This window comes from Amblyraja radiata, chromosome 9, assembly GCF_010909765.2.
Source record: "Amblyraja radiata isolate CabotCenter1 chromosome 9, sAmbRad1.1.pri, whole genome shotgun sequence".
Taxonomy (NCBI): domain Eukaryota; kingdom Metazoa; phylum Chordata; class Chondrichthyes; order Rajiformes; family Rajidae; genus Amblyraja; species Amblyraja radiata.
Window position 1 is genome coordinate 63845148 of NC_045964.1, and position 27254 is coordinate 63872401.

At 38.8% G+C, this 27254-nt stretch overlaps 1 protein-coding gene across 1 annotated transcript in view; it reads right to left on the minus strand.

Annotated features, from left to right (window-relative positions):
• ltbp2 (latent transforming growth factor beta binding protein 2) overlaps positions 1-27254 on the minus strand; it is a 175373-nt gene that overhangs the window by 40705 nt on the left and 107414 nt on the right. The window contains exons 13-23 of the mRNA XM_033027651.1: positions 25591-25610; positions 24865-24913; positions 23233-23331; positions 16606-16731; positions 16076-16201; positions 13743-13871; positions 11337-11456; positions 9524-9646; positions 7779-7904; positions 7556-7681; positions 7333-7458 (exon numbers count right to left, since the gene is read on the minus strand). Of these exons, the coding sequence (XP_032883542.1) occupies positions 7333-7458; positions 7556-7681; positions 7779-7904; positions 9524-9646; positions 11337-11456; positions 13743-13871; positions 16076-16201; positions 16606-16731; positions 23233-23331; positions 24865-24913; positions 25591-25610 (1170 nt within the window). The remainder of the gene's footprint in view (positions 1-7332; positions 7459-7555; positions 7682-7778; positions 7905-9523; positions 9647-11336; positions 11457-13742; positions 13872-16075; positions 16202-16605; positions 16732-23232; positions 23332-24864; positions 24914-25590; positions 25611-27254) is intronic.

The following is a 27254-nucleotide window of genomic DNA, read 5'->3' on the forward strand; positions in this document are numbered from 1 at the left end:
AAGAACTTTCTCGTTGATATTGAACAAAATGTATTATTTTGGATTACCAAAAGAAAAATTGATTATGATTAACAGTATTAAAATAAAGTTAACTTCCTGCAACCAAACAAAATCTTGTTTTTATTCTGCCTTATTAATTACAGCTTGATTTGATAAATAGAAATTTTGACAATATCATACCACATAATAAACCATCCTCTGAACAAAAATGAAAGCTCTTGAACTATATAACCATATAACCATATAACAATTACAGCACGGAAACAGGTCATCTCGGCCCTACAAGTCCGTGCCGAACAACTTTTTTCCCTTAGTCCCACCTGCCTGCACTCATACCATAACCCTCCATTCCCTTCTCATCCATACTGTCAACTGAAAATTTATTTTCTGCAATTAAAATGAATTCCACGCAATGCGAGCATCTTCTTACAGTTATTAGTATAATGCCTTTATATTTATATATATGGAAATATAGGTTCACAATGATGATGTCCCACCTTGACACCTTGTACCTTCGGGACTACTGGAAAAGCCACTGGCACAAAAGCAGAAATAGGAGCCCTCAAGATTCATACATTCCCCATTAGGACCACAGATGTTCTTGTTCAAACACTCATCAATGTTTGTACAAAAACATTTACAGTGAGATCAATTAACTTGCAATAGTGCAGGAAAATTGCACAATTTGCCTAGAGCACCAGGATGTTTCTTGCTCCCATTTCTTCTCTTCATTCTTTTCGTTTTACCTCCTTCTCTAATCCTTCCTGCATTCCGTTTATTTTTTAACTCATTCTACATTTCACATCAGGTAATTCTAACGACCTGTTTACTCTGCTGTTATTTCTTCATAGGCATGAACAGGATGGTTGAGGGGCCTCCTTTCGTGTCTTAATTTTTTTTTATTAGGTCAGGATTGTTTTAATTGTAATAAGTTAGTTAAAATACCCACACACACACACACAGATTGAAATACTGAAAAAAAAGTTGAAAATGCTGGATGTCAAAAAATAAAACAAAACGTCTAGTGCTGAAATGCAAATTTTGCCTATTTGATAAGGATTTTGAGATTATGTTCACTTTAAAAGACAATACAATGGTAGGATGGCACAGTGTCTCAGCAGTAGAGTTGCTGCCTTACAGCGCCAGAGAAACGGTTCAATCCTTCACCTGGGCGCTGCCTGTGCAGAGTTTGTATGTTCTCCCTGTGATCGCATGGGTTTGCCCAGGTGCATTGTTTCCTGCTACATTCCAAAGACGTGCAGGTTTAATTGACTTCTTTAAATTGCCCCTAGTATGTAGGATGCAAAACAGTGATTGCATTAAACTAGTATACGGGATCGTTGGTCGGTGCGGACTCAGTGGGCTGAAGAACCTGTTTCCATGCTGAATCTCTAAACTCTAAACTAAACAATGTAAATACCATTGTGTTGGTATCAGGATGCTATTCCAACCATAATGACTAATGATCCCTGTAAATTTGATGCAACTTAAAACAGCTAATGTAGCCACTTAAAATGCGAGTAAAATATGGCAATGGTTGGAGATGTATTCCTCATCAACATGTGATCAGATTTACATCTGATATGTTTGAAATAAGACGGTACAAGGCACTGTGAAGTAATCCTAAAATCTGCCAAACAATTTGTTTTAGTATAGTATGGATACTGTCTTCAATCTGACAGGTTAATCTTCTATAAAAAAAGTATTTCACGGGTGGCACAGTGGCGCAGTGGTAGAGTTGCTGCCTTACAGTGCTTGCAACGCCGGAGACCCGGGTTCGAACGCAACTACAGGCGCTGACTGTACGTACGTTTTACGTTCCCCCACGTGACCACGTGGGTTTTCTCCAAGATCTTTGATTTTCTCCCACACTCCAAAGACATACAGGTATGCAGGTTAATTGGCTTGGTGTATGTGTAAATTGTCTCTAGTGTGTAAGATAGTGTTAATGTGTGCGGGGATCGCTGGTCGGCGCGGACCCGGTGGGCTGAAGGGCCTGTTTCCACTCTGTATCTCTAAACTAAAGTAAACTAGAAGATATTATCAAAAGGGCAATGATATAGATTAGACTCTAAATATTGAAATATACTTTGTATTTAGGAATGGGAAGGTGATAGGAACAGATTGAGGGATGCCTCTGTTAACTAGAAGAAAAAGGGGGATGACCAAAGTGCAAAAATAATTTTTAACAGTTGTGATAAGAAATACTAAAGGAAAAAAAGTTCACATGCGGGAATGAATGGAACCTCCCTCAATAACCCACCTGCTAAGATGAGTGTGGAAGGAAGGAAAATGACAGTTTATCAGAAAGTTCCATCAATAATCATGAGGGGATTTAATCTTCACATCGAGAGCATAAATCAGATGGGCAAAGTATATAATTTTACAAAGATAGGGCAGAGAAGTTAAACAAATATTTTGCACCTGTTTTTATGGTTGAAGATACTGCGGATTTCCCATTGATATCAAATTATCCCAGAAGAAATTAAATACTATCACTATCAGAGGGTTCTTGACGGAGGAAAATCAAGGCACAGGGAAGTCACTGTTTTAAAATAAGGTGTCACATTTAACACTTACAAGCACCGGTAAATAAGACATTTTGTTCTCGGGGATTTCAAACTTTTGAATCATTTTTTTCTTATATGCCATTGACTGCAAATTCCTTGGATAATATTAAATGTAGCTAAATAGATTCTCGATGACCAAGAGGATGAAAGTTACCGTGGGTAACTGGCATTGATTATAATCAGAACTGCCATGATCTTACTGAATGGCTGAGCAATCTCCAGGGACTGAGTGGTTTATTCTACTTGTCATTTTATGATGATAGATCCATTTTCTCAAAGGTGTTTTTTTACCATTCTTTTAAAAAAAAAGTAGATACTCATTTATTAAGTAATTAAAGGCCAATACTGATGTACTTGGACACAGAGAAAAATCAAGAAAAAAAGAATGGCCGAGGATGATTGGCCGAGAATGGCCGATTAGGAAAAGGGGAGATGCAACGAGACCTGGGTGTCATGGTACACCAGTCATTGAAAGTAGGCATGCAGGTGCAGCAGGCAGTGAAGAAAGCGAATGGTATGTTAGCATTCATAGCAAAAGGAGTTGAGTATAGGAGCAGGGAGGTTCTACTGCAGTTGTACAGGGTCTTGGTAAGACCACACCTGGAGTATTGCGTACAGTTTTGGTCTCCTAATCTGAGGAAAGACATTCTTGCCATAGAGGGAGTACAGAGAAGGTTCACCAGACTGATTCCTGGGATGTCAGGACTTTCATATGAAGAAAGACTGGATAGACTCGGCTTGTACTCTCTAGAATTTAGAAGATTGAGGGGGGATCTTATAGAAACTTACAAAATTCTTAAGGGGTTGGACAGGCTAGATGCAGGAAGATTGTTCCCGATGTTGGGGAAGTCCAGAACAAGGGGTCACAGTTTAAGGATAAGGGGGAAATCTTTTAGGACCGAGATGAGGAAAACATTTTTCACACAGAGAGTGGTGAATCTCTGGAATTCTCTGCCACAGAAGGTAGTTGAGGCCAGTTCATTGGCTATATTTAAGAGGGAGTTAGGTGTGGCCCTAGTGGCTAAAGGGATCAGGGGCTATGGAGAGAAGGCAGGTACAGGATACTGAGTTGAATGATCAGCCATGATCATATTGAATGGCGGTGCAGGCTCGAAGGGCCGAATGGCCTACTCCTGCACCTATTTTCTATGTTTCTATGTTTCTATGAGGACCAGATAGAACCTCACTCATTACCTGGCTGAATGGCAGAGCAGACATTAATTACTGTATGATTTTCTGCTGCTTTCTCTTGGGGTATATTTTCAGAGAAGCCTGATGCTACTAATTTTCAACAATCACTTTTTTTTAAATTAGTTCTTAAATATAGACTGCTTCAGCTCAGAGTTAGGTCTTGCCTTTGTGAATGGAGTTAGGTCTTGCCTTTGTGAATGGAGAGCAAAGAACAACATTTCTGCCGACAATTGTAACTGGATTATGGAGGGATATGGATATGCAGGCAGAGGAGATTAGTTTAACCTGAATTCATGTTCGGCATAGAAATTTGGGCTGAAGGGGCCGTTCCTATGCTGTTCTGTTTGATGATTGTACTCACGTACGGTATGATCTGCTTGTTTGGCATTCAAAACAAATTTATTAATTGTATCTCAGTACACGTGACAATAATAAATCAATACCAATAAAATTCTTGTTACCATCTTTGTACATTCAGTATGTTCCTTTGGAATTGCTAAGTCACAATGATTTCAGAAATGTCATTATTTCTGCTGTCTGGTTTTCATTATAATATAGACGTATAAAAACTAATTTCCCAGATTTTTTAAAATGGTTTTCTGGCTATTTATTTTGATTTTGATTTCTATACTGAATATTTCAATGCTTCTAAAATTCTAAAACGTTGACATGAATATTTTAAAGATCTATTTTGACGTGTATCATTTAGAATCGAAAAAATATCAATTGAAATAATTACATCGTTTTTTGAGTTCCTTCAACTCTAACAAAAACAGATGGCGGAATAAAGTCCAACATAATTTGTATGTCATTTCCACTATAATTTTCAATATTTTAGCCATTTAAACTTCTAGAAACATCTTTAAATGGATTTTTGGTTCTCAAGCTTTATTTTATCATAAAGTAACCTTTTTTTTTCAAGCATAAACCTGTACGTACAGAGGTTCCCACGGAATTGTGTAAACTGGGACAGGTACATTTCTTTCATAAACCAATGCTACAATGTTTACTGGAAATAAATAGTTTTTACGATTTTTAAACCTTCATAACTTTTGTACTATTTCACCGATCAGAACAAAACCTATTTGACTTGCAGCAGAGGAGAATGGTGAGTAAGGTCACGAAAAATCGTAGCGCTATGGGGGATCGTTTTTACGCGAATTTAATTACAACGCAGACTGGAAGTGGTCAAGATGAAAGTTTTAGTAATAGTATAGATAGATACATGAAATACAGCATACAATTTAGGTCTCAATTTTGTTAGAGACAGATATACTTGCACAGGAGACAATTCAGAGGAAGTTTGCTGGATTGATATCAGGTTTGAAGGCTCTATAGTTAATGATGTTTAGAAAAACGAGAGGTAATTTTATTGAAATGAGGGAATGCTGGATTAGATTCTGAGAGGATGTACACGGGGCCTTTGCCCCAACGTGCCCACGCAGATCAACATGCCCCATCTAACACTAGTCCCAGTTGCCGCACTTGGCCCATAACCCTCTAAACCTATCCTATTCATATACCTGTCCAAATGTCTCCTAAATCTTATGATAGTACCTGCATTAAATACCTCATCTGGCTGCTTATTCCAGATATCTACCACCCTTTGTGTATTAGGTTCCTATTAAATATTTCCCCCCTCATCTTAAACCTATTTGGTCTGGTTCACAATTCCCCTACTCTGGGGAAAAGACTGTGCATTTACCCGATCTATTCCTCTCATGATCTTGTACACCTCTATAAGATCACCCCGCATCCTCCTGCGCTGCATGAAATAAAGGGCCGCATGGTGGCGCAGTGGTAGAGCGGCTGTCTTACAGCGCTTGCAGCGCCAGATACCCAGGTTCGATCCTGACTACGGGTGCTGTCTGGGCGGAGTTTGTACGTTATCCCCGTGACCTGCGTGGGTTTTCGCCGAGATCTTCGGTTTCCTCCCACACTCTAAAGAGGTACAGGTTTGTAGGTTAATTGGCTTGCTATAAATGTAAATTGTCCTTCGTGTGTGTCGGATAGTGTTAGTGTGCGGAGATCGTGGACTCAGTGGGCCGAAGAGCCTGTTTCCACGCTGTATCTCTAAACTAAACTAAAGTCCTAGCCTGTGTAGGAAAGAACTGCAGATGCTGATTTAAATCGAAGGTAGACACAAAATGCTGGAGTAACTCAGCAGGACAGGCAGCATCTCTGCAGAGAAGGAATGGGTGACATTTCAGGTCGAGACCCTTCTTCAGTCTGATCCAGAGATGCTGCTTGTCCTGCTGAATTACTCCAGCATTTTTTGTCTAATGTCCTAGCCTGCTCAACCTCTCCCTATAGCTCAGGCCCTTGCATCCTGGCAACTTCTCTGCACCCCTTCCAGCTTGATCAAAACTGAACACAATACTTTAAATGTGGCCTCACCAAAGCCTTATACAACTTTAACATGGCCTCCCAACTTCTATACACAATACTCCGATTGATGAAGGCCAATGTGCCAAAAGCCTTTTTGACCACGCTATCCACCAGCGATGCCACTTTCAAATAACTATGTACCTGCACTCCTATATCCCTCTGCTCTACAACACTCACTGGAGCACTACCATTCATTGTGTAGGTCTTGCCCTTGTTAGATTTCCTAAAATGCAACATCTTGTATTAAATGCCATCAACCATTCCTCAGCTCAAACGATCAATTGCTGCTGTGATTTTTGACAACCTTCTTCAGTATCCACAATACCACCCACTTTAGTGTTATCTGCAAACATGTTCATAATGCCTTGTACGTTCTCTAAAGCTAACAAGAAATGTAATACTAAAATAAACAGAACAATTACAAATTATTCAACCATTTATTTGTTGAAATATTACATTTGATCAAGTATTTTCCGGCATAATAACTCAAATTATATTAGTTACAAATCAAGGTATGAATATTTAATGTAATTATGTACGTAATCACCCAATTATTTCTAGTTTAACTTCTGTCTAATTAGTATTTAAATGGAATGGATTTAAACATTTTTCTTATAATTTCCTTGAATTTAACAGCATGAAATGGAATTATCACTGCCTAGTTTAGAGATAGTTTATTTTAGAGAGACAGCGTGGAACCAGGCCCTTCGGCCCACCGGGTCCGCGCCAACCAGCACACTAACACTATCCTACACCCACTAGGAGCAATTTTTACATTTACCAAGCCAATTAACCTACAATCCTGTACGTCTTTGGAGTGTGGGAGGAAACCGAAGATCTCGGAGAAAACCCACGCAGGTCACGGGGAGAACATACAAACTCCGTACAGACAAGCACCCGTAGTCGGGATTGAACCCGGGTCTCCGGCGCTGCATTCGCTGTGAGGCAGCAACTCTACCGCTGCGCCACCGTGACTGCCCCGTTGATGCAGATGTTTTAATTGAAGTATAGCATCTGCATGGAAAGGGAATTTCCACTGAAAATATACTGAATTGCAATTATTACTTTTAATGCAATATCTTTAGAATCTATGATGCTATGACTAACTAACATACACATCTAATGCGAGAAACATTCTTCTTTATTACAGTTAACTTCCACACTGTACTTCTATTATACCCACCTTCACATGTCAGCCGGTTTTCTGATAATCTATATCCAGGATTGCAGATTGAGCATGAGTAGGATCCCTCAGTGTTTATGCAAAGTCCATTAAAACAAACATCAAGGGATTCACATTCATCAATGTCTATAGCAAAAGGTACAATAAACTTAATTATTTCAGATGCCGGAAACATTCTGCTTTATTGCAGTTAACTTCTAAACTGTGTCTCTATTATACCTACCTTCACATGTCTGCCTGGTTGTTGATACACTGTATCCAGAACTACAGTTTGAGCATGTGTAGGATCCCTCAGTGTTTACACAAAGTCCATTGAAACAAGCATTAAGGGATTCGCATTCATCAATGTCTATAGCAAAAAGTGCAATAAATTGTGTTATTTTACATGCCAGAAACATTCTGATTTATTGCAGTCATATTCTACACTGTATCTCAATTATACCCACCTTCACAAGCCAGTCTGTTTTCTGATTTACTGTACCCTGGGTTGCAGATTGAACACGTGTAGGATCCCTCAGTATTTGTGCAAAGTCCATTAAAACAAACATCACGGGTCAAACATTCATCGATATCTGCATATAAAATACAATAAACTGTGTTTGAGCTTTCTCAGATTATTACCTAACACACAGGCAACACCGTAGCATTGAACAGAACCTAGCAGAGAGGTAATTGTATAAATATGTAGCTCAAAGAGCTGAATGCAAAACCATAGTTTGAGTTATGAGCACTGTTATCAGTATTGGAAAAGTGGGAACTCTTGGGTCAGGACATACTTCATATAAACTTTGCTCAGATCAGTACCTCACTGAACGGATTAACTTAAGCTTTAGATGCGCATGGATGCAATCAGTTTTCTTGTCTGTATTTAAATGAGATCCGAGTTGGAACTTGTCTACACAGTTAAATTTTATACAGGGTTTCCACTAAAAATCTACGCTGGATTTCCCTAATCAATCCATGCCTTTCCAAAAGTCCATGCCCCTCAAAGCCTTTTCCAATAATTTCCCTGCTGCTGGTGCTAGACTAAGCGGGCTATAATTACCTGTTATCACTGTTGGCTTTCTTGAATGAAGCTATAACACTTGTTTGACTGATTTTTTTAAATATTACTTAACTGAGGACAGAGTGGAACTGATAATTACCAGCAATTAAACAAAGACACAGAGAGCTGGAGTAACTAAGAAGGATGAGAGGATATCTTGTAGAAACATATAAAATTATTAAGGGATTGGACATGCTAGATGCAGGAAACATGTTCCTGATGCTGGGGGTGTGCAGAAAAAGGGGCCACAGTTTAAGAATAAGGGGTAGGACATTTAGAACTGAGATGAGGAAAAACTTTTTCACACAGAGAGTTGTGAATTTGTGGAATTCTCTGCCTCAGAAGGCAGTGGAGGCCGATTCACTGGATGCATTCAAAAGAGAGTTAGATAGAGCTCTTGGGGCTAGCGGAATCAAGGGGTATGGGGAGAAGGCAGGAATGGGGTACTGATTGTGGATGATCAGCCATGATCACATTGAAGGGCCGAATGGCCTACTCTTGCACCTATTGTCTATGTATCTATGTATCAGCGGGCCAGGCAGCATCCCTGGAGTTTTCTACTAGTTAATTACTAGTAATTATTTGTTTTAGATTTTCATTAATTTTGTAGGTGAGAAATGCTTGGATAACTTTACATGTTCTACAGCCATTGCTGTAGCATTATGCATTTAAGGTTCCGTATGGTTGACAGGACCTGAAGATTGTTATATATGTTATATGTTATATGTTATATTGGGAATATAATCCAGATATGCAGTTGAAGCTAAGGGTCAGTAGCATGGTTGTGTATGTGCACAGAGTTGAGGATTAGGAATTTGGGCTAGGAATCCAACTGGTAATGCAGATTGGGAATATGGGCTAGGTGTGTAACTGGAATCTGAAATTTGTTAATATGGACAAAGAATGCAAGAATGCAAGGCCCAGTGTAGTGGCAAGAGCAGGTTCACAATTAAAGCCATCAGTCAGTGCATAATCTCCCAGACCCTGGAATTTTAAAATTCAAGAATAAATATAAGGAGGATTAGCCATTATGTACACATGTGTAAAGGGAGGAACAACAAATTGAGTACAGGAAGATCATGAGTCCATACTAACACATGATTAAATACTCAAGATTGCATTGGACATTTGAAAATGTTCACAAACCAATGCAGTTCTTCTGGTCTGTCACAGGTTCAAAACCTTGGTTACAAGTGCATCTGAAAGATCCTTCCATGTTGACACAACCCCCATTGGTACAAATGCCAGGCATCAAGCATTCATTACTATCTGAAACAGACACAACATTATAACATTAGGGTCTGTAACATTCCCAATTTGCTTTTTTCAGAAAAATATATGTTCCACAAGGTTCCAATTAACTAAGAAAAATAACCTAAATATACATTTTTCCCCCAGTACCTTTTGTAAACAGTCATAACAAAATCTCTATTATTAATAATCAACAAATCTGACAGAAACAGAAAAAGGTTACATGAAGTTGAAGTCTCAAATAGCAATACCACTGAGCAAAGAAAATATGGTATATTTATTCTAATCGTACCATGAAGCTCATAACCTATTGTATGGATTGATCCCAGATATATTATGGCATATTAGTCATACAGCGTGGAAACAAGCCCTTTGGCCCATGTTGCCCACACCAACCAGCATGCCTCATGCCCACACTAGTTCCACCTGAGTGCATTTGGACCGTATCCCTCTAAACCTATCCTTTCCATGTACGTACCCGTCTTGGACGTGGTCAAGGACTAAAGTCATCAAGCAAAGAAGTTTTGTATTAGGAAATAACAGGGTGCAAAAATGGCTTATTTTTTTATCAATCCAATGTATGTCAATGGTATAAGGTTCTGGCTGAAGAAGGGTGTCGACTAGAAACATCACCTATCCATGTTCTCCAAGGATGCCCCCTGACCGAATGAGTTACTCTAGCACTTTGTGTTCTTTTATAAGGTTTTGTCAAATCTTTGTAATTACGTAAACTACAGATTATTTTGCATTTCCTTCTCTTCCACCATCTAATCATCGTCTTATTTACCTAGAGTAGATTAACTTTGTATGCAGCCCAACTAGCTAAGAGATTCCAGTACGTTCTGTTTTTTATTTCAGATTTTCAGCATCAGCAGTTTTTTTGATTATCAGCTTAACTATGCATCCTACCTGGGCATCTTCCATTCATTACTTTGTATCAGTTGTTAGCTGACACAGTGGAAGGAGCCCAGGTATTAATGCACTCTCAGCAGGGCATGTATTCAGGTTGTGGCATTCATCAAAGTCTGTCAAATTAATCAAATATTGAGTTCAGTTTTTCTAAAAATATTAAACTAATTCCCCCAAAACACAGGGCCCTTACATCATAATGCAAGGTGTCTCTGTCTAGGTGCAGGAGTAGGTCATTCGGCCCTTCGTGCCTGCACCGACATTCAATGTGATCATGGCAGATATGCCACCCACCTTCCATAATCAAATGCATCCAAATTTTCATTATGGTGAGATATCATATTTAAAGTTTCCAGTTAGAGGACTTTTTAAAAAAAATCCAAAGTCATATATATTTTTGGGTGGCCGTTATTGACTACATTTATTGTCTGCTCAATCATACTTTATTTTCATCCTGTCAATCGTAAGGCACTAGAGGGACACACCATTAATTTGGGGGAAAGATAATTGACAGGACCATATCTGTTTTATTGATGAACATTTCCATTTAACTGATCAATATTTTAAGACAACCATGTTGATGCCAATCAAAAAGTTGGTTCTGCATGCTAAACACATGATACGAATCATAGGAAAAAGTGTGAAAAAGCAGTACAATTGGGTGAGCTGTGAAGAGAAAAAACGATGTCACTTTCCATTTAAACAGACACCCAAACCCAATCTTAATAATTACAAATCTTATTCCACAACAATCAGAGGTATAGTTTTCTAAGAGCTTATAGTTAATGCATCTATTTACCACTGCAATTTCCTGGTCTGGTCAATATATAACCTTCTTCACAGTCACACGCATAAGAACCTGGAATGTTGACGCAACGATGTCCATTGCATATGTTGGCCTGTTCACATTCATTGATATCTGCGCAGTGAGAAGTCAGTTATGTAGATAGCAATCATTTAAAGGGTTGTTGACATGATAATTCAAAATATCCCAAACCAAAATTGCTTGAGATTGATATGCATCACCACATGCATTTGTGCATGTTCCAGGCCCAATTCCAAGCTTTCCTGCATTTCTTTGTATTGGCATGATTTTTCTGAGCTTATCATCAGATTTTTATTTCTTGATTGAATTAACACTCAGGCTCCTATAATTTGAATGTATGATCCATCAATATAAGCATAGCACTAAGGGGGGAAGGAGCTTGCATCTGCTTCATGCCTATGATAGATATCTAAGGTTTACATGACAAGTTAAAGGTCTTCCTAATTCCTGGCAGTAATGCCTAGAGAGTGATGTTCTTCTGAAAGTGAAACTAACAGATTTAAAGATGGACTCTACTTAATGCAGAAATACCATTTAATATGGAAAATGTCTTTGCAACGGGATAGAGGATCACTGGTATCACTGGATCTTGGACTTTCTGACAGAGAGACCGCAGTCAGTCCGTGTTGGCAAGAACACCTCGGGCTCGATCAGGCTGAGCACCGGCTCCCCTCAAGGCTGTGTGCTCAGCCCGCTGTTGTTCACACTGATCACACATGACTGTGCTGCCAGATTCAGGGACAATAAGATCATAAAATTCGTAGATGACACAACAGTGGTGGGACTCATCAGCGGAGATGATGAAACAATGTACAGGGAGGAAGTAAAACAACTAGTGGACTGGTGTGGCAACAACAATTTAGCATTAAATGTCGACAAAACAAAGGAGATGATTGTCGACTTCAGGAGGTCGCAACCAAAACACACACCCCTCAACATCAGTGGCACCATGGTGGAGACAGTGGAGAGCATAAAGTTCCTCGGAGTGCAAATTACAGACAGTCTCACCTGGTCCAGGAACAACACTGGGATTGTCAAACGGGCCCCATCAGCGACTGCACTTCCTGAGGAAACTCAAACAGGCCTCACTCCCCACCAACATCCTCAGGACTTTTTACAGGGGCACGGTGGAGTCTGTACTCACGTACTGCATGAACACGTGGTACTCCAACTGTAACTGCTCAGACAGGAAGGCTCTGCAGAGGGTAGTGAGGGGAGCAGAGAGGATCATTGGCGTCTCCCTACCCTCGGTACAAGAACTGTTCCAGAGCCACTGTCTGAAAAAAGCTCTGAGAATAGCTAAGGACAAACTGCACCCCCTCCACATACACCTGGATCTCCTGCCATCAGGCAAGAGATACCGTAGCATCAAAGCCCGGACTACCAGACTGCTAAACAGCTTCCTGCCACAGGCTGTGAGGCTGCTAAACAGTCACTCCACCTGATTCTGCGGCTTTGCACTGACATTTTAATAACTCTGGCACTGGCCACTCAAATCAGCTGCCCTGGACATTTTAATGATTGTTTTTACTGTATTTTAATGTTGCTGTTTTACCTGCTTTTAACTATTTATACTGTTTCATCAGGGACTGGATTGTTTTTACTGTTATTATGTGTGAAATGTTTTAAGTTTCATGTGCGATGCTCCGGTATTCCCTGGGAAACGTCTTCTCATTTTGCACTGTACAACTGTTGCTTTGCAAGATGACAATAAAGCTTGATTGATTGATTGATTGATTGATTGATTGATTGATTGATTGATTGATTGATTGATTGATTGATTGAGGAACATTGGAGAACTGTTCAAGGGAAGAGAACCGAGACGAATCTTACTTCATGTTTGCTCCAAGAATCTGAGCAGTTTTCCCTTGACAATGATATAGTCATAGAGTCATACGGCATAGAAAAACACCCATTTACACTCCAATGAGCGCCTGACCTCTGTCCCCAATCACTCATCCCAAACCAAGATGTGATGCAACCCAGCAGTATGCTTTCTATGGTGCATAGATACCACCAGATACCATAGATACCATCAGCAGCTATCTATCACTGTTCTGGATCTAAGCTACCCAAGCACCATATTAAAATGGATCGTGGTCAATTTCATGATTTTCCATGGTATACAAAAAGGTTGCGCCATTAGGAAGTAGGCAAGAATATCTAATTAGCAGATGATAAATAGATTCAATTCTGTTTACTGCAAAACAATTCATAAATAAAGAAATACCTAGAAATTAATTCTCAATCTGTAATATAAAATAGAATTGAACTTTCTATTTCGCTTTCAAAACTTAGTTGACAAAAGCATCAAACATTTGCTGGAAAATAGAAATATGGAAACTTTACTTTAACATTGCCAACAAAATGTGTACTAACCTTGGCAATTTTGCTTGTCTTGTGAAGTGGCTAACGTATAGCCTGTAAAGCAGGAACAGGTGTATGTGCCCAGGATATTAATGCAATGACCATTGCCCCCACATGCGTCTGTTTCACACTCATTTATATCTGCAGATAAAAAATGTGATATCACTGACAAGTAGATTCGGTGGCAGGGAAAACAGAACTAAGTCAGGGACTCATAGTATAAAATTACCACAATGTTTCAAACAATGCAGATCCAGGTATATGTTGACATTTTTTTATTTGTTCACTAAATGTGGATGTATCTAGCAATGCTAACATTGAGAATCTAAACCTAATCGCCTCTGGGTCAACCACACCGGAGTCATACTGTATGTAGGGCAGACCTAAAGAATGGTAGATTTATTTCCCCAAAGGACATTAGTGATGGGATTTACATGAAAATTCTATAGTTTTGCAGTTATTGTACAAAAGGTTTTATTTTGCATTTCAGATATATTTATTCACTTGAAATTGAATTATGCAGCTGGCATGGTTGAACTCGTGCTCCTGGATCAATTGTCTAGAACAACTGATTGTTAGTCATGTAACATAACCAATGACATATTATAACCTACAATTGCCAAAAAATTCAGATAAAGTGAATTACATTTCTTTTCTCTTTCCAGATTTGATGGATTTGCATTACTTTAATATTTCCTGTCTTTTTATTTGTTTATATTATTGGCTTTCCAAACAACCACTAAATTAAATCTAATAAGATAAAATTCAATTGTAGTATTTACATAAAACATATATTTGTAAGAATATTTCTTGGGCCCTTGTGTAAACTGGAGCAAAACAGGAAAATATTGTTATGTACTTATTACCTAACATCAACAGTTGGTCAATTAAAAATCGTGTGTTTGCTCTTTTGCATTAGGAATTATCTCAGTATTATACAAGTCTATTGGTACCATATTATATTTTCAGGAATCCAAAGAATATAGACCACCTGTAACTGAGCCCCTTTGTTGCCTATGCTGGCATTAGCTCATGTCTAAATTTGACAGTAAATTCCTTTCAATTTGAACATAGGCTGAAAAGACAATTTGGCAATAATCAAGGGATAATGTATAATTCCTGGAGCTTACATAACTATCATATTAGATATGACAAATGGATATTGATCTGTGTTTCAATTTTGGGAAGAGGATAGAATCCTGGGCAACCTCGGATAACTAATGTTTAATCGTGAAGCTCACCGTTTGACCTGTTTTTACAAAATGTTAAATGGTCAGCTCGACATAGATTACAAGGCCTACACCAAACCCAAACCAATTAGGAGCAGACGAGGGCATTCGATCCAATTTGTGATCCCAGCTACAAAGACAGATGTGTACAGCAATTCGTTCTTCCCCCGCACAATTAAAGCATGGTATAATCTCCACCCTATTATAGTTACCCAACCAAATGCAACTAAATTTAAAGTAGCTCTTTCTTCCCAATAACCCTTTCTGACTTAAGTCCTCCCTCCACCACCTCCAGTTTAAATTCCATTTGGAATATTTTGGAGGACCAAGAAACCAAGAACCAAGAATCAGTACAGAGATTTACCAAATTAATATAAGTAAGATTACATTAATGATGAAAATAGTAGCACGAAGAAACATAGAAAATAGGTGCAGGAGGAGGCCATTTGGTCCTTCGAGCCAGCACCGCCATTCATTATGATCATGACTGATCGTCCCCAATCAATAACCCGTGCCTGCCTTCTCCCCATATCCCTTGATTTCACTAGCCCCTAGAGCTCTATCTAACTCTCTCTTTAATCCATCCAGTGATTTGGCCTCCACTGCCCTCTGGGGCAGGGATTTCCACAATTTCACAACTCTCTGGGTGAAAAAGTTTCCTTGTCGGAAACTGGAAGTCTCTTCTGCAAATGACAACTGTTGCTCAGTCAATATAAAATGTGAAGCTGCTGAGACTTCTGTTAATCAAAGATAGCAAGGGGTGTGGAAAAGGATAGATATATGGAGATTTCCACAGATTAATCATAACATTTAATTGAGAAATAGGCCAAAGATGCTAAAAAGCATATAAGCTTCTATTTCCTTTCATCATCATCACAGCAGGAATAGCACCTCACCTTTCAATGGGCATAACAATGAAATCAATAATTTTAGATATCAGCTACTTACTTCTCTATTCTTCATAATATAATAATATTAATGATAATAATATAATAAGCATTTTACACTATTGTTTCATGTTTTATCCACTCGTGATTATATTTAGATACCAGCAACGATGTGAACTTTTAGAAAGCGATTATAATTGGCAATACAGGAACACATTTTCTAGATTACCTAGACAGTCAGTTCCTTGTCGGTTCAACACAAATCCTGTCAAACAAGTGCACCGATAACCTCCCGCTGTATTTCCACACTGGCCATAGCTACAGAGCTGTGGGATTTCCCTGCATTCATTAATATCTGCCATACAAAACAATCAGTTATATACATGAATAACAAATATTCAATTCAATTTCATAGTCTCTTGTGTAAACCCGGTTCAACACTGCTCTGTACTATTACATTTCCTGCATTAGCAACACAGAGAGTTTGTAGGACCTCCCCCAATTCCTCGTGAAAAATAATATTAAACAATCATTTCCCAATGATCCTTCTACATAATAGGTACACGTGTAGCAAATAAGGACTATTTCTATTATTATCAGCTGGAATTGTGCAAATAATTTATTAATTTAAATTATTAATCACATATGATCAATATTATATATCTAGATCACTGTCCCTGTTGTTATATTTAGCATACCATAAACCCAGCTCAAAATCATGCTATGTACATAAAAGATCAGTTATTGCATATTTCTTACCTACACACTTATTTTGCTGATTATCCAGCTGATAACCTGTGTCACAGTCACATGTGTATCCAACTTGTCGATTGATGCAAATTCCTGGACCACAAACATTCGGTGAGACTTCACATATATTTCTATCTGTAAATTTGAAAAAATAATAGTATAAATGTAATTTCTACCTAAATTTATTATCGCTATTGTTTTTAATGAAGTTGATAGTAGAATCTCTAATGAAATATTTCCTTTGCTTTAAACTGCACATACAATTTATCCTAAATATATTATCACCTAATTTAGAAAGATGTCTGGCACAATATATTAACGACCATGAAAAAGACAGACATAATCCGACAATGGGGTTCTCCGTTAGAAACGTACAGCTTTTTTAGCAGTTAACAGCGAAAGAATGTCACCAAGTTTGCTATGTTGGCTGGAGTACTAATTTCTCTAAATATTTTGTTTGTATGTATTCTTCTAACATATTATTACACATCATGTTGATAGCAAATGATATACAAATGTATCTTAATAGATCAGCATTGTAAATAACCGTGCTTAAAGTGCCCCATAACCATTTGCAACTGCCTTGTATATGCCAGGGCCTGCTGTATTCTTGGTTCTTGGTTTCTTGGTCCTCCAAAATATTCCAAATGGAATTTAAACTGGAGGTGGTGAAGGGAGGGCTTAAGCCAGAAAGGGTTATTGGGAAGAAAGAGCTACTTTAAATTTAGTTGCATCTGGTTGGGTAACTATAGTTGGGTGGAGATTATTCCATGCTTTAATTGTGCGGGGGTAGAACGAATTGCTGTACACATCTGTCTTTGTAGCTGGGATCTCAAATTGGATCGAATGCCCTCGTCTGCTCCTAATTGGTTTGGGTTTGGTGTAGGTCTTGTAGTCTATGTCGATCTGACCATTTAACATTTTGTAAAAACAGGTCAAACGGTATTTGGAACTGCTCAGACAATGCTGTTAATCTGTGATATTGGATATATTTTGTACTACATTTATTCAAATTCCAAAAGTTACTTCTGATTAAACAACTGGAAAAGGGACATCTTCAGAAGAAAGATAAATGAAGGTGCAATATGGAATGGGATCCTTCATTGTTAAACTGGGGCTCAAAGATTTGTTGCATTGATATAAATATTAATCTGTCAAAGATTATTTAAAAATTGTAAAATGCCCAGCTGCCAAAACATTCTTCAAATATATAGCAGATTTTGTTAAAAAATAATTCCCAGAGCAAGCTGCACACATATACTCCTCTTCTGTGAATATATAATTTGTCACAAAGGTTCTAGTTCTTCTTGTAGTTTTCAACATGTGATTAAGAAATTTAATATTTCATAAAGATTAAAATCTTGATGAAATCATGCATTGATTTTCATTAATTTGTTAACTGGATTTCACCCTCCTCCTCAATGACAATGAAAATCCTAAAATGTATTATAAATAAACCATAACTGCGTTATATTAAAATATCGATCAGAGTCGCACAAAAAATTTAATTATAATGCTGTAGCACAAAAACATTATGAAATATTTTCACTGTGTCCAAAATCACCTGATTTACATTTTGCTAGAAAAGTCTGAATATAAGACAAATTTCAAAAACATAATGTGATTATTTTTTTAAATGGTTACAGTGAATGTCTCTCTATCCTGCTGTTGATGACTTCAAATAACCTAATTTCCCTGAGGTTCTCACGTTTTGTGCTTCTGATAACTGAAATGGAGGTTGGGAAAGAAAGAAATTATGTTTATTGTATATTGTATTTAACTGAATCAGCAGGTTCAACAGATTTCTGTTTTGGAGTCATACAACATGGAAACAGGTCCTTCGGCCCAACTGGTCCACACTGACCCATTCTAGCTAGTCCATTAGCTGGTCCATTTTCCTGAGCCTGACCCATTTTCCTCTGAATCTTTCCATACACCACTTCCGTGTGAAAAAAATTGTCCCTTGGGTTCCTTTTAAATCTTTCCCCTCTCAGCTTAAAAAGGTTGTTTTTTAAAAGATTTAAAAATTGAATAAAGGACTCAGTTATCTAGTTTACTCCAGAAGCAAGTGATAAAAGTTATTTTGCACTGCAGGGAAAGAAACATGATTGCCCTAAATGCTTTTATATATTTAATAGATCACATTACTTTGCAGAATCATGAAAAGTCAACTAAATATGGGTTTTCCAATTTGTATGTTTATTAAAAATTATCAAAATCTTATTTTTAAACATCTGCAACAACTTTATCCGTCAATTTAGTAACATCAGCTGTGAATGAAATTCGACATTGATTTCCAATTCCTAGTGTAGATCTAAATTCCTATATTCACTTTATACAATTCATGGTATAATTATGAAAAATAGTTTCAGTCCAATGTCCAGAAACCTGCATCTACTTTAAAGTTTCATTTTTCAATTATTTTCATATTTGCTTTAATTCTCTTTTCAAATCCTTGATTGCTTCATCAGTCTCAATTGTTCTTCTGATTTAAATGATCCTGAAGCCGTGATCTCCGGTAAGGAAGTGGCCGATTCAGGAACTCCAAGCCGAGGCTTAATTTGGTAATCAGTCTAATGCTGATTGATTAATTGATTGACTGATGGCCAATAAAAAGCACAATTGATTGATTAAATAAGTTTTCATGGTACATTTTCTTATATTCGTAGATCTTAAAACGACACATTATTATTATTATTTTAGTTTAATATTATCTCGAGATACCCAGCGGTATTGTTTTGCTTTTGCATAATCTCAGTGTAGCCTTCCAAGTGAGGCCTTCCAAGTAAGCTTCTAGATCTGATTTAACTGCACAGTTGCAATTATAAACCTGTGCAAGTTTCAAGGTTCACATTTATTTGTCACATGCACCAATTAAGGTACAGTGAAATGAGTTACCATGCAGCCATACAATTAAAAAGAACACAATACACAATAGAATTTAACATAATCATCCACCACAGCATTCTTCACTGTGATGGAAGGCAATAAAGTACAGTCAGCCTTCCTCCTTTGTTCACTCGTGGTCGGGGACCTTGAGCCTCCGTAGTCGCTGCTACGGACGGCCTGATGTGCAAGCCCTCTCGTCGGGCTGATCGAAGCTCCGATATCGGGACAGATTGAACACACTCCTCGGCTTGGAGTTCCTGCAAGTTACCGCAGACCGTGGCTTCAGGATGTTATAGGCCACGGGCCGGCGGTTGGAGCTCTTCTCCGGCGATCTCCGGCAAGGGATTGGCCCGCTCCGCGATGGTAAAGTCCGCTCCACCCACGCCTGCTCCTACAAGCTCCGTAGACCGAGGCTTCAGGATGTTATAGGCAGCAGGCCGGTAACCGAGCTCTTCTCTGGTGATCCAAGGCAAGGGATCGCCCCGCTCGGTGATGTAAAATCCACGATGTACCCGCTGCTGAAGCTCTGGGCCCGAATACGGGAGGGGCCGCACCAATCCGAGTTGTTAGGCCACGAGGGAGGCGTAGAAGCGACAAGGAAAAAGTTGCATCTCCGTCATAGTAGGTGACTGAAAACGGTTTCCCCCTATTCCCCCCTACCACCCCCCACATAAGACATACCGAGAGTCACTATAACATACATTTGGACAAACTAAAAAACAAAAAAAGTCGAAATGCTGGCGAGGAAGCCGACGCACAGTGCCACCCGATGATTATTAATAAAATATATTGAAATATTAAAATTGGTTGTAAAAAAAAGCAAAGCTTACTTATTTGGACATGATCTGCACTATTTATTTGGATCTTTGCTGTTCTAACATTAAATCAAATCTTGTTACTTTTAACAAGATTACTAGACTAAGTGGGACCCGTTGGATCCCATTCTCACGGGAGGCCTGGTCTCCCAACGCAATATTCCACCACTCACTATTCACCCCCAACCATGCAGGCGCGGCTGACTCACGGCTTTCTGGACACTCACTGACTGACTCACTGGTGGGGGGAGAGGGATGATGGGGGGGATGGGGGCTGGTGGAGGTAGGGGAGGGGAAGGGATGTGTGTGTGTGGTAGAGGGGAGGGGTGTGTGAGGGGGAGGGGAGCGTGGGGGAGGGGAGCGTGGGGGAGGGGGATGGTGTAGGGGGGGTTAGGGGGTGCAGGGAAGGGGGAGCAGGGAATGAGGGGTGCAGGGGAGGGGGGGTGAAGGGGAGGGGGTGCAGGAAAGAGGGGGTGCATGGGAGGGGGTGTGCAGGGGAGGTGAGGGGTGCAAGGGAGGGGGGCGGTGCAAGGGGGGGGTGCAAGGGAGGGGGGGTGCAGGGGAGGGTGGGTGCAGGTGAAGAGGGTGCAGGTGAGGGGGCTGCAGGTGAGGGGGGCTGCAGGCGAGGGAGCGGGTACACGGCAGGTAGGGGTGCAGGGGAGGATGGGGTGGGTATAGGGCAGGGGGGTATAGGGTGGGGAGTAGGGGAGTGGTGCGGGGGGGATGGGGTGGAAGGAACGGGGAGGTTAAAGGGGGGTGTTGGTGTGTGGGGGGAGGGGGGTGTGGGGAGATGGGGAAGGGGAGGGGGAAAGGGGGTGTGTGGGGGGAAGGGGGATGTGTGGGGGAGGAGGGAATCCACTCAGCGGCCACCGGCCGCGGCACCACACAGCACCTCCCGACTCCACAGCGGGCTTCCCGACTCTGCACAGCAGCTTTCCCGGCTCCACACAGCAGCTTTCCAGACTCCACACAGCGGCTTTCCCGACTCTACTCTAGCGGACTAAATCAGCATGGCTAGTTTACTCAGCCCCGCCTCCAGGGCTTTATTCTCCAGCGTGTGCTGGAAGGGGTGTTACCTTCATGGTGACTGACAGGCGAGAAGACCAATCTGCTGATCTCACGATTTTTTAAACCTTCATAACTTTTCTCATATTTCACTGATCGGAACACAACATGGTGGCTTGGAGCAGAGGAGAACTGTGAGTAAGGTGGCAAAAAATCCTAGCGATATAAGGTAGCGTTTTTGCGCACAATTTATTACAACACAGACCGGAAATGGTCAAGACATCATGTACTGGGTATTCCAGATTCCACAGCAAATTTGGTTTTATATTCACACTCAAAGAAAGCAATAACATTTGGCAAAACAATCTGAACTATGTTCTATTTAACTGCAGATATTTTAAATGTTCATTTTTTGCTCCCAATGTTAAAACAATAAAAATCACGACTATGATAGCTTTATATAAACAGCCTCTGACACTTCCATATAGTTTTTTGTCCTTTTAAATAAATCCACAAATCAAACAATAATTTAACATCCTTTGAAGTTATTTTTTAAATACTGGTACTTTTATGTCAGCAAATATAGCAGCCAAATAGTACAAAAGCAACCTTTAAGAAGAACAAATATATTCCCAATTAGTTTTAGCATTAGTCTATCTTGATGATAATACATGATTTTAACCCACATCTTTTACTTATTATTCTGCCGTGAGCACTAGTTTGATCAGAAGAATAATTGACGCATTGTAAAAATAAAAGGCTTAACCAAAGTAAAATGTATTGTCAAAGAAAAAATAAAAGAAAATTTACAGCTGATATGCATCAGCTTCAACTGTTGCTTCCTTCTTAATCTACAAGTACAATAGTTTTATTTTCTCCAGATAATGAAGTTTTGAGATGTTAGGTAACACAACACTATATGTGTCTACATGGGCTTTCTCCATTCTGTTCCTTAATGGGTCACCTAATTCTTATATATTTTTTAAGACAGTCCCTGACATGCCTCCTTTCTGTTTAATTAAATTATTTTTTTGATTCACACCATGTTTTTCCAATGTGTTTATGCGGTACATAATATGGGATACAATAGTAGAAGCAATAATTAGTTGCTTTCTGTAGCTTTATCAGAGATCAATCACATTATTTTATTTTCCAGAACACTGTTTGTTGATCACATTTCCAAACCCAAATTAGTATTCCACAAGATGCTGAAATCTTGAACAAAAAGAATAAACGGCAGAGGAACACACTGAATTAGGCAGTATCTGTGGACGGAAATAAAGGATCCCGACCTAAAATGTCGTCTGACCATTTCTCTCCACAGATGCTACTGACCCGTGAGTTTCTTCAGCAGTTTGATTTTTGTTCAACAATATTCTTATTCTTCCACCTGTGAAGTCATGCGCTTGCTGAATTAAGCAATATGGACTCAAATTAGCTTCTCATAAAGTCTTACTGGAGGGTGCTTCACAACTAGGTAATTGGAGCCCAAATACAATTTTAACCTATGAGCATGGGTAAGTCTGTCAGAAAACAGATGGGACCAGAAAAGGTAGGTCAAAAGAATAGACAAGCTTCCCAATGGGTATGTGGGAGAACCACAGTGATAGCATTAGCAGTGAGTTAGCATATGTGGAAAGGGAAACAGTCAATGGTTTAGGATTGACCTTCATCAGAACAGTAAGATCTCAGACCCAGAGGATTGACTGTTTTGCCATCAGTCTGATCTGTTGTTTTCCACCATTTTCTGTATTTATTTCAGTCTTCTGGCATCTGCAGTTATTTTGAAAATTGCCTACTGCATTTATTCTGGTGTGGTTACTGCAAATTAAATACTCCTTGCATTGTCCTTATACAATCTTTAAAATGACCATGATATTGTTTCTAACAAATGTATCCAAAATGCTAGTTATGCAATTAGAATTACCATAAATCTCTTCTGCGAGTACTGAAGCCACCTGTTCACCAGTATATTCAGGGACAATTTGTACGTGTATAGCTGGGCTCGTCTTCACTACTTCTTCCACTAATGGAAACAAAGTAATATTTGTTCATATATAAAGATGTTTCATTCTTGAGAAAACAATAACTACATTTGCAAACAGCCTTTAATTTAAATTTGTTCTTTGTTATTTAATTAATTTTGTTCATTAATATATTTTATTTATATTAAAACTTCTCAGAAACTTCCTTCTGCATAAATGCAGACCAGTTTCTTCAAAATCCTATTTAAAGGTAATGTGCATTCTATTCTGCCATGCCCTTCAACAGAATCTACCACAGCAGGAGGTGCATACAAAATAAAGCTTCTCACTGTACCTCAGAACACTTGACAATAATAAACCTAAACCTAAAACAACTTCAAACGCAACAAACATTTCTTTAAGTCAAAGGGTCATCCTTAAAAGGAAAACAAATAATTTACGAGCAATATGAATTTTACCACAAACATTTCCAAAGTATAATAAGGGTACTAAAATAATTAATCATAATAAAAATGCATGTAATAACTAGAACCATTTTGTGTACTGATGAAGGAGGAATGCGATGCAAAGATCTGAAATGCTCCCCTAGGTGGGCATGAAATAAATTATGGTTTGCAAAGAATGAAGAAAAGAATGCCTGAATACCATGAGTTTCTAAATGACAGTGACTGACAGAGGAGAGGATCAGTGCCAGTGAGCAGGTGATGGCCTCACCTCCCATGTCATTGGAGGCACTCTGGGTGTTGGAGATAGGCTGCTGTAGGTGCCCCAGCGCATGGAGTCAGAGTGGCAGCAGAAGGACAACGTGTTTGCATGTGGATAGGCTGCTGGAGCCTCTACAAAGCCTGAGGATTGTGTGGATGTGACATCTTTGGAAAGGCTGAGCATGTGGATAGACCACGGCCTGCAGTGTCATGGTGAAGAATATATCTATGCTATGCTGACCCCTGCATTAGCCTTTAAGGCCAAGATAAGACTCTACACATTTATGAAGTTTGAAACGTGAAAGATACAAGATGGCATGGAAACATGGCAACTCTTTGTACAGTCTCAGTCTGTCTAATCATCTACTATTCTTACACTACAATTGCAGCAATTATACTTGGGTATGATTGTACTTATGTACAGTATAATTTGCTGAACTTCACTGTGTCTAGGTATGTGACAATAAAGAACCATTGAACAATTCCCATGCATGTGATTGATAATCTGTCTTTGCATAAAGAGATTGCATATGGAGCCATCAATGTAAAATGTTGAACATAAGTACTCTTCAATTAAAATTTTATTCTATCCATAAGAATACGAACAACTGAAAAATATTGTATATATCCAATAAAATCCCACAAGCATGTGAATTAATAGATTCCCAAAAATACAATTTCTCATTCTCACATCCTTAGATTTAAAGAGATAGTAACACGATGAGCTTCATGAGCTTTAGCCAAGAGCAGAAGATCAAATTATGACTTTCCATGTGACTTATTAATCTTCAACATATTACAATTCAAATGTACAAATGTAAATGTAGAGGAACTATTTATATAAACATACAAACTAAATTGTTAACTAACCTGGATCATTGCCAGCACTTGGAGCATGAGTTGGGACAAAAGGCTTAGGCTGTTTTAAACAAACAACAAAAAAAATTCAGTGAATTGCCCACATACAATGATTGTGAATTTCAAATTCCTTGACGAACGAGGCACCATAAAGTACTAAGTCATTCATTTGGAACTGTTAAAAAACATTATGCTAGAAATTTTATTTGTATCAAAATTGTTTAATGTGCCATGCCTGCAAATTTGGGTAGTTAAATGGTGATGAACTTCAACAAATTTGATTCAGGAGTACAAAAATTAACTCTGCATCTCCCTCTACTGCTGTTGTGTTGCAGTGGAATCACAGGAGTGGTCAGGACTTCAAGGCATGTTTAGAACATGGGGTAGGATCTTGGATGCCATTTTCCCTCTATACCACCAGAGTTCAATATAGCATGACTGTGATAGAAATTAATGTTGGTGTTTTTTTTGCATTGCAAACATACTGCCACTATTGTTTTGCGATTTTAATTGGGAACCATATTTAAAGAGTTAACGATATGAATGTAATTAACATGAAAATCCACATTGCTCTTCATCATGACCCTGATTGCAATGAATTTTGTGGCCTAATCTGTTGATAACCATAAAAGTAAAAGAGTAGTCTCAAAATGACAAATTATGATGAAAAATAAACTAAAAGTAACAAATAATTATTCAATTACATTTTTATAATCTAAGTCATGTAACCATACTTACAGTTTTTATTGAAGTATCGTCTGCAAAAAAAGTTGCAGAAATTACACATTTATAATTACTGCAATGAAGAATATACTACTTAAATTGGTTATGAAAAGCTAAACTAATTTTCAGGTCCCCACATGCAGGCACAGAGCTGAATCAACCCATTTATGGAGGACAGTGACTTAATAGATGAGTTACTGGATAGATTCATCGTCAAACAGAATACCATTAAAAATGCAAATTGGCCCATGATGCACTGTCTCATTTTGGACTTCAGAGGGTGTATTCAATGTCATTCAACAACCTAGCCAAAAATAAATTAAAGTATTTTTTCAGGGATGAATATAAGCAGAAAAGCCCTATGAAATTCCATAAAACTAACATGGTCAGCTAGACTGGACAAGCCTATATGCCAAACATACAATTCTTAAATAACTTAATTTGGGACATCCTGAAGATAAGAGATTATACAAATGTAAAATTATTTGTTCTTGGACATAGTGTAGTGGTTAAAATGGGTTTTTCCATGTAGATTAGAAACCTGGAAAATCTGGCTAATTGACTTAAGGGACATAAAAGAAAATGGAAATAGATTTGAAATGTGAAAATCTCTGTTCACAAGTTAAAGTCTTAAATTGGGGCAAGGCCAAGTTTGATGGTATTAGATAGCAGCTTATAAAATTTGATTGGAAAGTGGGATGCGTTTAAAAATTTGACAGTAAGACTTCAAGGTATGCATGCTCCTGTCAGAGTGAACGGAAAAGTTAGGAATAGGAGTTAGAGTGGCAAAGTGGCAGAGCAGGTAGAACTGCTGTCCCATAGTAACAAAGATCCTGATTCGATCCTGACCTCAAGTACTGTCTGTGTGGAGTTTGTGCGTTCTCCCTGTGACTGCATGGTATTCCTCAGGTGTTATGGTTTTCCCAATCCCAAATACATAAGGGTTTGCAGGCCCTTTCATGCTGTATCTTTCAAACAATCGATCAATCAACCAACCAACCTTGGATGATGAGAGAAATTGAGGCCCTGGGTCAGATATAGGCTGCTGGGATCAAGTGCATCCCTGGAGCGATACTGGGGATTGAGAAGTGTACATAAGAAGAAAATTTGGAGGGTAAAAGGAGGGCAGGAGATAGCTCTGGAAGGTAACATTAAGGAGAATCCAAAGAGATGTTATGTACATTAGGAGCAAAAGGGTAAATAGAGAGAAAACAGGACCCAACAGACATAAAAGTGATAATGTATGAGTAAAGTAATGGCATTGTCTCGAGGACACTCTGTATTACAGTTGACATGTTGCACATCCAAAGAATTTTGAAAGCAGATAAATCTCCTGGGCCTAATCAGATATAGTGGAGGACAATAGAAATTGCAGGAGCCCTGGCTGAGATATATGAATTATCATTAGACACGGGTGAGGTGCCAGAAGACTAGAGGCTGATTAATGTTGTACCTCTATTTAAGAAGGGTTGCCAGGGAAAACTTGGGAACTACTACGGATTGTCTTCAAGACATCTCCATTAACTATCTCAAATTCCCCAGTATTTATGTCTTACGCCACATTAAAAACAAATACCCATTGATGACCTTAGCCATCTCTAGCAGCGCCACCCACAGATGACCGCTTTGGTTTCTGAGGGACCCTATTCTCTCTAGTTACCCGGGTTCCTTACTTACTT